General features: G+C 44.3%; 1 protein-coding gene across 7 annotated transcripts in view; it reads left to right on the forward strand.

Moving 5' to 3' along the window:
* The window catches only part of TMEM108 (transmembrane protein 108), a 184,113-nt gene extending 173,333 nt beyond the window's left edge, over positions 1–10,780 (forward strand). For 6 of the 7 annotated variants that reach the window (XM_083868446.1, XM_083868445.1, XM_083868449.1 and 3 more), the window contains 2 exons: positions 9,078–9,232; positions 10,447–10,780. In XM_083868446.1, the coding sequence (XP_083724572.1) occupies positions 9,078–9,232; positions 10,447–10,569 (278 nt within the window). In that variant the 3' untranslated portion in view covers positions 10,570–10,780. The remainder of the gene's footprint in view (positions 1–9,077; positions 9,233–10,446) is intronic. The other variant, XM_083868448.1, reaches the window with a different exon arrangement.
* The last annotated feature ends 2,496 nt before the right edge of the window (positions 10,781–13,276 follow it).

Genomic DNA, 13,276 nt, shown 5'->3' on the forward strand with positions numbered 1-13,276 from the left:
TTAAATGCTTATGGAGTGACTCTCCATTTGAGGGTGTAACACTAGCCTGAACTACTCCAGAATGTGAAGCAGTTTTACTCCAAGGTGTTAAAGACAGTGATCAAAAACTTGACCAAAGACACTGATTCTTTTATCTTGGAACCAGTATTTGCTGCTCTGAAATTGGATTTTAAAAGCCCACTGCTAAGCCAAAGGATTAATAACATCTGTAATGACTAATAATTCAGGAAACACCAGTTTTCCAGTGCAATAAAATATTTCATTGCAGGCAGTGCATGAACTATCAGATTTAAAGATCTGATAACTAAAGGGCTGGTTTCCTCCATTTCAATTCCAGTTTACAGTTGCCAAGGGAAGAGAAACAGTTGGAAACCTTGGCCTTCCGACACCTGGAGTCAGCCACCTGCAGGACCAGGGCAGGTTGTGTTTCCAGAGCTGGCTCAGGGTCTTGCTGTTTGATTCAGTTACAAAAAACACATGAGAAATTATGAACAAGCTTGTGAGTGCTTTGCCAGGAGGTCCCATGCCTAGCTGGGTTGTATCAGCTTGGCCTACCAAGCATATTCTCTGGGGTCTCACTGTCATAGGGTGTGATTATTCTGATCTGTGTGGAATGAAACAAAACCAAACATTTCCCAGCCTTTGCTGCCTGAGGAGGGGGTAGCAGCCAACAATACTGAGTATTAATCCTGTTATTGACAGCTATGATCTGTCCTGAGGACAAGGCTAGAAGAGCTGCCTGAGCCAGTTTCACACACAGCTTGTGTGCAAAAAGCACTGTGCTGCTCTCTCCTGCTCTTTCTGTGGTGCAGGCACCTGATCCTGTTCCTCTCCTTCTGCCTGGGCCTGACTTGTCACCTCCCTGAGACACTCCCAGATTCTTAAAGTGGCCAAAAAGTATTCACTTTACTCTTTGGTACTTTCTGTTCACCCAGTGAGCTGAATCAGCTCCCCACAGAATCAGATGAGCATGAGACCCAGAAAGGATGAGGCTGCAGGAATGCAAACCTGGAGGGAGGACCATACTAATCCTCTCAGCAGCTGCAAATTATTGGATTGGGTCAGCATATTCATTAGATTCACAGCTCTGGGACCATCAATTCTGCTATTGCCAACGTAGTTAAAACCACAAGTGAGAACAAAGCTTAAGGCTATAAGATGGGCAATCAAAGAGAAACCAAAGCAGAATTTGCATATGCATTTCTGTGCAAGATGGAGAAGAGAAACTGGGACTTAGCAAGCACGCGGTCAGAAGCAGTGATGATTTGATGAACTACATGTTGTCTGTCCATCAATAGAACTAGAGGATCAAATAAATTCTTCCAAAGAGTAACAAATGTAACAAATGTGACAAAGAGTTACATTTTGGGCCAATATCCAGATTTCTTTCTAAGCTGGATAGAAAGCATCCAAATACAAAGTAAGAAGTGTAAAACCATCCAACACAAGCATGGGAAGCATAGCCAGTGGGTAAACTGAGTGCCATATATGAGGTAAATATTAGTAACAGTAACAATAACAATACTAATAATGAGAAGTCTGATAGCAGGAGTGCTAAGCCACTATTTGTTAAATAGAGGTGTAAGCACTTTTCTTCTTTTCATTTGTGCCATAATGGTATGTGTTCATGTGGCTCTGCCTATGCCAGTTCTTATATTCATAAGCTACATTTTTTTAAAAAAGTCATATGTTATTTTGAAAGTTATCTGTATCAGCTCTGATACAACTGAGTTTTAAACTGTGTTTAAGCAATTCAAGTATTTAAGTCCTGCTTTCAAGACCAGATTCCTGACAATGGCCTTCAATGGCGCTCTGCTTTTAAAGGACACCCGGAGACCCTCAGGTGTATTTCAGAGTTGGAATGAATGGCAGGCAGGCATTTAAATTATATTTTTGGGGGGTGATCTGGCTTTAGTGCCTGGTGTAGAAATTTTTCCATGGATGACAGGGACAAGGAACTCTGCAGATCTGAGATGTTCTAGAAACACGTGGCTTTATTATTACAAGGGTCGTGGGTAAAGCGGGCTCTGCTTCCAGCCACCAGCCTCGGCTGGAGCAAAGCCCTAAAGAGAGAATGGGGAGAGAGAGATAGAAGAGAGCTAAGGGGTAAAAACGGGGCAGGAGCAGGGGAAAAACGTGGGGAGAAAGCAGGAGCAAGTGAGGTGAGAGAGAGGAGAGGAGATGGGCCAAGAGAGGTAAGGGAAGAAGGGTGAGAGGGCCAGAGAAGAGGGCAGGAGAGCCAGGAGAGGAGAGAGGTAAGGGCAAAAGGTAGGAGAGCCAGGACAAGAGAGGAGAAGAGAGCGATCCCCTTGTTACAATACATTATATCTCTTTTTGTGTTGAATATTCTAATTTACAGTGACCAACCCGTGCAAGATACAAGACCTACAAACTTTGCATGCAGCCTATAAGAACTACTACATTACCATATCATTTTATATTCTAAGCTCTATAGACTTCTTTCTTATGCACTTGTTCCCGGATGTCTTTGCCAAGGTGGAAAGGCAACATTCTTGTCTTTTTGTTTTCCTGTTTTCAGCTAATCCGTCTTCCTGCGTGCCATGCACACATCTCGAAACTGGCTTTCATTCCTATTTCACTCGGGTTTTACATCTACAGTATTTCTTACCATGCAGTCATATTCATAAGTCCTTCCTGTCCCATCTTTCCCAACACCTGGGAAAGAGATTTCACGCCGACGTTTGGCTGTTCAGAGCGCGGAGGGAGCGCACACCGAGGGGACACTTTATCCAGTGTGTTGGGTGCACGGTGCGGGCTGTCCGAAGGGGACTGTCGCCACCTCCCGGGCACAGCACAAAAGCTGCAGCGGGGACAGGCTGGCACAGGCTCCTCTCCTCTGCCCTACAGCGGCCTGACGCCGAGAGAAGGATGAAGAATAGATATTTAGGGTTAATTTCATCTTCAAACAGGGAAGAAGTTTTCCGCGAGAGGCTTTATTGTTGTGGGCACGGATTGAGAAAAAAATATTGTCACCTTTCAGCATACCAAGTGCTCCTGCTTTATGTTGAAAGGCTATGGAGACACAAACCCAGGCTCTTAAATATCTGAGCTGCCTTGGGAGGGGTGAAGCCACAGAGGAAGTCACTGAGGACTCCTGTCACGGGAGGTGACATCTGTGGGCTGGTGGCTCTGTGCTCAGGACCAGGCAGAGAGACAGCTCTGCCTCAAGGCAGGGAAGTTTGCCACACACCCTGGTCAGAGGTGAGGAGAGGCAACCCAGAGCCTGTGCACCAGGCTGCAGAGCTGCAGGAATCCAATTAACTCAGCTCCCTTGTCCTGCTAATGAGGGGTGCCCCTGAGCCGAGCCAGCTCACTGACCTCTGGGCTGCCTTTCCAGAGGCTTTGCAGAGTTGTGCAGTGGGCAGCACATCTCTTCTCTGCACTTGTGTCTTTCCATATAATCTCTCCTCTGTGCAAGGAGTTATAAGGAGGCTGGAAAAGCTTTCTTTGGAGGGAGCTTGTGCTACCCAAAAATCCTTAGAAGGGAAAACACATCATGACACTGCAAAGATACCTCTGTCCCTCCCTGATCCCTACATGCTGCTTGCTGTCACACCTTCTGGTGACAGGCACCTGTTAAATGAAAACATGGGGGCATTTGAGCTTCTGTACCAAGGGAAGTGGCTTGCTAGAGAGCAAGGGACTTTTGGCTCCTCATCTCCACTGGAAGAAATGCTTGGGATCCTGTGCTTCTCCTCACAGAGGACAGACCCTGCTGGGGTTTCCTTATTGGCCCATCCCTGCCGTGGGGATTTGCACCAAAGGGCAGGAAGCAGCAGAGTGTTTGTTCATCATCACTGTGCCCTGATGGCTGAGCCCCACTGAGGACTGGCAGGTCCCACCAGCTAAGCTGGTGGCACAGCTCAGGGGCTGTAGCACGAGCCTGAAGACTTGTGCCTCAGGAACTCACCTGCTCAAATAAGAGTTAGAATTTAGCCTCCCACCCTTACAATACACACTTCTTTACAGATGTACAGATTTCTGAGTCCCACTGAAATCCCTGAAACTGCTAGCCAGAAGAGTAATGCTTTGAGTAGGAATGCACACACCATGTCTGCTGTGTGAACCTAGGGAAATCGTTTCACCTTTTGGCAGCTGAGTTTCATGGTATAAATATGAGGGTAATGTTGTTAGTGCCATGGGAGGGGTTCAAAAATGAAGGATTCTGTATCATTCCCTTCCCAGAATAGCAAAATCATATATAACAGTGATGTCATTATTTTCTTCATGTCACTCAGTTTGAGTTGGTTTTGCAGCGTCCTTCAGGCAGCCTTGAACATTTTTGTGCATGTGCTGTTGTGCATGTGTAGGTGCCTCTCTCTGCAATGCAGAACAAGACACACAATATGAGCTCATTTTAAAACCCACCATTCCAGTCCTTGGGCTCCTCGTCCTTGCGTCACTGTAACTACAGAATGACACAATGAAATGTGGAAGAACAGGAACTTGCAAATCAGATGCACAAAAGTCAATTCATCCAGTCAGTTCTGCTGACATGGGAGAACACAAGAGGAAGGCTGAGCCTCTGAACACAGGTATCAGCAGAACTCAGAGAATATGTGAAGAATTGCCTTGAGCCTAACCTTACTTAGCTCACATTTCATGCACTGGAATGCTTTCCAAAATTACCTCACTCACATTCTCCATCACAAAACTTAGGCTTGCTTCCCTGTCTGAAGCGAGAGGGATCCCAACCCTGAGCTTAGTCTGCAGGTGTGAACTGAGGCTGAGCTGGAGTAACTCCTGTCTCCTGATGAAAGCAGCTGTAGTCAATAACCAAATCCATCCTGATGCCTTTATCAGAGCTAAGTATGTACTGCTACATATAGGAAGCTAGGGAAATTGAAAGAAATACGGAAAAAGCACTTTTGGTCATTGAGGGAAATGTTCTTTATACTTAGTTTGTGTTGTGATCTGCAGGTGTAGGGAGAAGTACATGAAGATCCTTCACCCTGAATATTGCATGACTTTTAAGTGCTTACAATTTCAGGTCTGTTAACACCATGTTCTGTGTGGGAGCTGGAAAGTTGGGGAAGGGAGTATGCAGCTGTGTAATATTGATAAAATATTTTAGTGCATAGAAGGGAAAGACTGTCAGAGAACTGTAGGGAATTGTCATGATCTCATTACACTGCATTAATGAAGCTGGTATTGAATGTGGTATATAATCATAGTGGGTTATATTTTAAAACAAAAAAAAACAAAAAAAACAAAACAAAACAAAAACAAAAACAAAACAAAACAAAACAAAAAAAAAAAAAAAAAAAAAAAAAAAAAAAAAAAAAACCCTAGAAGATTAGAAAAGAGCCATGGAATGATTTAGGAGTGGAGAAAAGCAACATAATTCCATTTGTACTATGATATAGCATAAAAAGCAGCTGAAGCCTACATATATAGGAGAGATTTCTGACAGCATAGTGGAATTTTTTCAATAAAAAAGGCAAAAGAACATGGAGGAAGTGACAGTTGAAGGTGAAGGTATTTACACAAGAGTAATATAAATGTGTCCCCACAATAGAAATTAAACATTGAAACAAAATTTGTGGGAATGGGATGGATATCTGATCACTTTGTATCCTTAAATAAGGCTGAGTTTTTTCCTATGAGATGTTCTGTATCTTAAATACAGATTATGTTAAAGGTAACAGGTGAAAGTCTCCTGGTGTGCAGGTACTTTGTAGGTGACAGTAGGTGATGGACATATTCCCACCAGCTTAGAAACTTGTAAATCTGTGAAAATCTTGTTTCTCCCATTTGTAGGATGTTTTATGTCCTGTGGGATGTTTTATGTCCTGTTTCATAGGTGGAGGGACAGATAAGGCAGATGTAACTTGGCCTATGGCCAAAGAATGTCCAGGGTCAGAGCTGCAGCTCATCAGCATCTCAGCCCCAGAACATGTGAAAAGATATGGATTAGAAATGCTTACAAACTCTCTGAATCTCTAGAGACCCCTAATATTTCCTAACATGTGTCACAGTCTCTGTACAAGGGACTGCAGGCTGACACAGGGACAACACTGACATGTCCTTCTCATGGCATTCGCTGTTGACTTGAACATGGAGCAGGCAAAGGGAAGTTAGCTGAGCTTTTCTGACTCCCAGAAAGCAACCAGAGGATTTCTTGAAAACCAGGGAAGAGTTAATGACATCATACACCAGGATAGATAGATAAGCAGAGTGTTGCAGCTACTAGTTCTCTCTTCAGCTCTGTTGTTGTCATTACTGCAGTTTGTGCCTTCTAAACCATCTCTGCCCTCTGTATAGTTCATCCACTTAATATAGCCTCCCTGGCCATCAGAGTTGTCTGTCTGGAAGGGTTTTTCTGTAATACATGTAATTCTAATTATAGGAACAAAAGGATATCTAGGAATATTGATAAAGCTGTACCCTGGTCCCAGCATTGTTCTGGAAGTGGGAGGTCCTATGTTGGCTACATTAATTGCACTAAAATATGCCCCAGATGTGGCATGTTATGTGGTAGATGTGGCACTTAATGCCATAGTTTAGTGGTGGATCTGGCAGTGTTAGGCTAATGGTTGGAATCACCATTCTTAAAGGTCTCTTCCAACCTAAATGATTCTATGATTCTGTGAGAAGGGCAGTTAATACAAGATGAAGAGGGAATAGCCCCATTCCAGCCCTACTGTCCTCACTTATTCTCCTAAATGAGGTCTCCTCTGCTTTGAATTGAGGCAGCTTAAGTAGCCATCCTTCTGATAAAATACATATTTGTGGAAACTCAGGAACCCATTTTCCATGCTCTTCCGTCCATTTTCTTGTGTCTGCACCACAGTTGGAGGCCAAGAGTGTAATTAAGAGAGGGAGAATTACTGCTCTATGTATCTACACATGGCAAGACCATTTCCTGCTGGAAGAAGCTGAGATCTCTCTCAACTCAGTGTCACCAGCTTTCCAGCCCCTAAATGCCAAATCCAATACTTCTCTGTCAGCAGCTACAATATTTTATAAGCTGTAAAACCTCAGGCTTTCAAAACATTATTTGTACAGAGTTGACTCTACTGGGGCTCTCATGTCCTCAGGTGCCTTCAGAAATGCTCTGTGCCTTAGGGATGGATCACTTGTTGCTGGAGTACTGAAAAGCTCCAAGGACTGTTGGCTCTCACCAGCAGTGGTGAGGACTAAATGCAAGTCCTGCATCACTTTCTAATCTTCCCAAGCCTGTAGGCTGGACTGGGACACAGCGAGGGCAGCAGCCAAAGTAGGGATAAAAGGTGCAACCCTTCAGGAGGACAGGCCTTTCCCCAGGCAGGGAGAGCAGTTCTGGGAAGTGCAACAGCATGATTCAGACTATTGGGCTGTCAGCAAATGAAGTTGTTAGTGACAGAAATGCCTGAACTGAAGCACATGGACTTTTTTTTTTAATTCTTAGTTGTTTATTCTCTTTTCTTAAATAGAGCTCTAGCCTTGCACTTTTGTGTTGCTATTTTTATGTGGTAGATGGGATAAGAAATTAGACCCATGGCATCTAGGTAGCTGCAATGTTTGTCAAAACATACATAGCAGCAGTGATCTCTCTACAGTCTTTTCTTTCCTCTGAGTTATCATTCTACTGCATTATTTTACCTGTAGCTGAGAAAATAATATATTTTTCTGCTTCATGAATATTTTCTCTCTTCTCTTCTACCACGGGGGATTTAGAAATGATAGAGGAAATTTACAGCAGCGCATTTCCTATTTCACAGGTACAATTCAAAGCAAGTACATGTGCAGCTACGTGTCTGTATAAATCAGGTAGACTACAAACACAACTGGTCAATGAATTCCACAGGTGTAAGGGAAGCAGACAGGGCTCACACGTTACAGCTCTGAGCAAACCCTTGCACACAGCCCAGCTTCTGCCTGAGTGAGGGCCAGTGGGAGCAGTAAGTCTGTTGCTGTGGTTTGCCTGTCTCTCGTAAAGTTGCCAAGATTACCCATCTGAATTGCAATAGAGATGAATCAATTGAAGGCAGTTCCAGAAAATAACACAGCCTGCTGTGTTTGGCTGCCTGCTGGGAGAGAATTACCTGGGCATTTCTGGGGCCCAGGGATGCCTCTGGCCCTGAGACCAGACAGACTCCTGAATATCAGGAGCTTTACTTGCTGGTCACTTTGTCTTGCCTAACTGCTCTACTTTAGGTTCAGATATTTCAGATTGTAAAAGCTTAAGTGTACTCTGCAGGTGAGAAAAAAAAAAAAAAAAAAAAAAACAACCCCACAAACAAACAAAAAAAACACACCACCACAGTCTCAGACATTACTCAATGCCCAGGCAAGTGTGGATGAACAGGTTACCCTTATCAGCAGATCCCACATCCCAGGCTGATGGAGACAGGCAGAAAAACCCCAGCTCTGGCATTAACATTAACCTGGAAGTGTAAGGTAGGTGAGACAGGTGCCACAGGGAATCTCCACACCACCTTACCCCTGTCTCAAACTACTTAGGAACCTGTCTGTTCCCCTGGCTGGTTGCTGATGTGTTGGAGCATGGTCACAAACCAAAATCCAAGTTACAAATGGCAGGCAACAGAAGCAGGGATCAGTGGCCCTTCAGGACAGAAGCTTTTGGCATTGAAGACACGCAACTGCAGCATTTACGAATTTGCTGTTTGAGCTAGGAGAAATATCTCTGACTGCCCACTTGCTAATGTGCTCATCACTGCAGCTTCTGAACACACCAGATGCAGAAAAGATCCCCACAAAAGCATCTTAGTCCCTGAGGAATGCCCTCTCTCCTAGAGGGTCTATAAATCCCTGCTTAGGTATTAAAGTGCCATCAGTTACAACAAAGATTTTCATTAATCAGGCAGCCATATCCTGAAGATTATGCACTCACATCAAAAAGAAAGTAAAAACTGCCTATTCTACCAAGCCCAAAGCCTCATCTGCTTGGCCCAGATTGTGACATAATTGTTTGTTAGCAGAGAGCTAGGACTGACTGAGACTGAAGCAGGTCACCAGCCCTTTCCTTAAGTAACATAAAGTACAAATCCATGGTACTGATGAGTCCTTATTGAAAGGAAATAACCAGATTTTTGACATGTTTCTATTGACAGCAGTTCTGCTGACAGTCTGCTGCATGAGAAGGAAGAAGAAGACATCTAACCCAGAGAACAACCTGAGCTATTGGAATAATGCTATTACCATGGACTACTTCAACAGGCATGCTGTAGAGTTACCAAGAGAGATCCAGTCACTGGAGACTTCAGAGGTACCTTGCTTGCAGAACTGGTGTCTGAAAACTGTAACTGAAGCCATGCTGAGAGGAGGTCATATAAATAAAGCCTTGAAATCCCAACACATGTTCAGGGGAACAGCTTTTAGGGAAGGACTCACTCCTACACATGTATTAAGTGGCATAAACATGTCAGCAAAACTGGATTGCCATCCTATTCCCAGCCACTGCAGACATGTTCCATATATTGCTGCGTGGTGACAGGCATTAACCACCTCTAGGTGGATTTGTTCCTGGGTTTATTTTCCTTGTGATCCTACAGCCAATGTCAAGCCATGCCATGATGGCTTAAGGAGAGACCTTTGGACTGGCACATTACTGACAGTCTACTGTGAGTGTGCCACACAGCATAAAAAAAGAGCCTGGTGGGAGTTAATAATGCAAAGAAATTTTGTACGTTTATGTCTCAGGAGCTGCCTGTAACGTGTCAAACACCAGTTCAGGGAATGAGCATCCCCACTAGAAAGGTAATCAGAAGATCAGTATGTGGGGTATGTGGTGGTGGTGTACACTCATCAGCCTTTACTTAAGGGATCTGACTGGTTCAGTGGGATTATTCACACACAGGCAGGTGATCCTACTGATAGAAATCTATTCCCTGGCCTCAGAGACAAATTCAGTTTAGTTCAAAGGTATTTGAAACCTAGAAACAATAGAGAGTCTGAGTTTATGCCGAAGTGATTTTCAGATCAGCTAGCTGTCTAGCTCATGAAAATGAGCTAAATGAAAAAAGAAAAAAAGTTTAGAAAGAAACCTCTGAGATGTGATTTAAACAAACAGTCACAGTCACTTCATTAACCCCACTTTACTGGCAATCATGTTGCTCAGGCTAAGGCAGGACCTGGTCTAGCTTGCCTGGAATCAAATGTCAGGCCTGTTCACATATGGGATGGTGTTCAAAAGCTCACTCATTTAAACCTGATCAGAATATCACTGAACTGGGGCTGGAAGTTTGGTGCAGCTGACTTCTGGGTTCCTAGGCTGAGAAAGAATCAGCAGACCCTCAGAGGAGCTTCTCACTCACAGCTCCTCCTGCCTGACAAAGGGAGAAACCAGCTCACCAAACCTGGCTTTCCAGAGCCACAGCCCACAACATTCAGGCACCTTTGGGGGATTGGGAGGAGTGCCCTGTGTGCTGTGGAGGGTGAAGGGTGTGAAGTGCTCAATCTGCTGCTCTGTTTCTCCCCTAGGACCACCTGTCCGAGCCGCGCTCCCCGGCCAACGGCGACTACCGCGACAGCGGGATGGTCCTGGTGAACCCCTTCTGTCAGGAAACTCTGTTTGTGGGACACGAGCAAGTCTCTGAAATATGACCCCCCAGCTGCCCCCCTACTGCAGTTTCATCTCTACTGTCTCCAAATTATAAATAAATATATATATATATTATAAATATAACCTTTGTGTAACCCTGAATTACAAGAAATGTTTTCAGCTTTTCTTTTGTCCCTCAGAATTGTCAGCCCCTTTTTTATAAGTGTGGTAAAACTTTACAGAACAAACTGTGGCTTTATAAAATAAAGGTATTTCTAAGCAAAACACCTGTCAGGCAGACTGTTTGCTTTGCTCTTATTTACAAACTGCTACTAAATACACATGGCCTGGAAAAATACTGAGTAAGGCTGCTCTTGGTGCAGGCAGCATGTGGTGGGTACAGCATGATGCATCCTGCGTGATACCGCTCAGCTGAGCATAAGCATTTCTGCTCAGTGACTGTCCCTTCTCCTACTTCAGAATGACTTCAGTCACTCCTTTCTTTCAGGCTGCTAAGCTAGAATGCAAACCAGACAGGGCCAGCTCAGTTGCCAGAAGCAGTCTATACAGTCTCCTGTGCAGGTCTTGTATCCTTTCTGTGGCTCCAGTACTGCCTGAGCACCAACTGGGATGAGCCCTTAACTGTCCCACTTCCAGTCTGACCTCCAAAACTCTTATACGAGCAAGGACAAGAATGGCCCTTTTTTCCTGCTTAAGTGTTTTAACCACACTACACATTGGACTCAAAGCTGCTACACTTCAGACCAATAAGCCTAGAATTATTTTCTGAAGATCAAACAGCCTCAAAAGAAGGCATGTAGAGTGCTCCTTTCAAAGGAACAGAAAATTCCTTTTCAGTTTATCAAAAATCTTGCAATCTGGTGACTAGAGACTGCCACCAATTGAATGCTGTGGCTTTGACCACATTTCCACTTCCCCACTGTTTTATTTATGTTTACTTATTTATCTGCCGGTGCCACTGAATCAAGTTTCCTCATACCCTCTTCTCCTCTCTGGGACTTTCCTTTCCCCCTTAGGAAGGAAAATGCAACGTTTCAGAGCAAAATGGCAATTCTGTCCTACCCTGTTAAGTGCTAGATTGCAGACTGTAATAGTGTTAGGGGAATAGTAAGGGTGAACAAAGCTTAAATGATGGATTAAAAATAGGTTGCTGCAAGGTGAGACTAATACAGAACGCAGAATGACTTGGCCCAAGTCAATGCTCTCTCTTTGAGTGACCCAGAACTGTTACTGTGGGACCAATTCTCAGTTTTGCTTCTCAAATTGCTTTTTTATATCATTCAGCAAGTGAAATGGTCTCTGTCCTATGAAGTCTTATCCTCCTTCTCCCCATCTCTGGCAACCAGTTCTGCTAGATTTTTCTGCTCTCACTCCTCACTTCATCAGGAGCCGGCTGCGAGAGGCAGTTTAGCCCCTGCTCCAGCTGGCTGCTCCCTGCCACCAGCTGCTCAGGTTTAATGCTTGGCTGCATGAAAGGGAAGTTTAAGCAGGACAGGGTTAGTGTAGCATCATTAACCATATGCCTTGTTCAAGGTGAGCCACAGCTGGTACTAGAAAAAAGACAGCAGTGGCACATCTGGTCCAGCGGTTCCCACTTGCCAGCAGCGTCCCAGTGGCTGCTGTTGGTCAGAGCAACATGACAACGTCGCTAAATGATGGTTGGGGTCAGACCCAGACTTGGCTCAGGAGGCCACAGAGGCCTTGTTGCTCCTCCTTTCTCCCCATCCCACACATGCACTTCTGCTCTGCCAGGGCACACACCTGACTGTGGAGTACAGGCTTCTGGAAACTGGAAGATTACAGGGACTCTCCTGGATATTTGTTTCTCTGGTCAGCATCAGAGAGTAATGCAGGGCTTTGCCATCAGGTGATGGGGCAGGCAGGATGACAAGGCTGTGCACGGACATGGATGGGCACTTTGGGAATATATTCTTTCACTGTGGGGTAAATGCTATGTAATATGATACCTGTGATCCTCATGATCAATTACTAACAGCCTCCTAGAAACCACTGTTTGATAGGAGAGTAAAAATTCCCTGAGGGTATTGCCAAGAGCAAAAGCAATCCCACAAGGATCTTTGTTTTTATTTAAAGAGGGAGGTGGACAGAAGGAACAAGGTTACAGAAAACTAAATTCAGTTCTTGGAAAAAAAAGTCCATATTATTACATTTGTTTTCTGTACATGGTGTTGCTCTGACCATGGTGTTACTTTTGCGAGGCAGATTTTCTAATTTGACACAGAGCAACTACACTGAAAATACTGTGTAAGAAATACTGGAAGATGCTTCTCATTTAAGCAGCACAGTTTGCTTGGTTATCTAAAGGCAGAATACCTAAACAAGCCAAAAGTATTTGCAAAGCTGAGAGATGCTGTGCTGTTCCCAGTCTTCACACAACCTGGAAATGGTGACCTGACTGTAAACAGCCTTGCAATTCTCAAACTTAAACAAACTCCAGCCATCAAGCCGGCAAGCCAGGATTAGGCAGCAGTGGAAGACAGGGATTTCTGATTAGATCTTGTCTCGCCAAAGACTCACCACTGCCCCTGCACAAACCTACAGTGCATTAGGGCAATGCCCAACATCAGCACATTACAATCGTGCCTACAAAGATGTGCACACTGGAACAGCATCCTGGCTGTGAAGTATCTCTGTGTGTAGGTAGAAAACTCCAGACCTAACATTGTATTGTGAAGGATGACACTGTACCAGGAACACATCCTACTTATTATTACCTATAAACTATCC

The sequence above is a fragment of the Zosterops lateralis genome (genome assembly GCF_965231275.1).
Source record: "Zosterops lateralis genome assembly, chromosome: 1".
Classification (NCBI taxonomy): Eukaryota; Metazoa; Chordata; class Aves; order Passeriformes; family Zosteropidae; genus Zosterops; species Zosterops lateralis.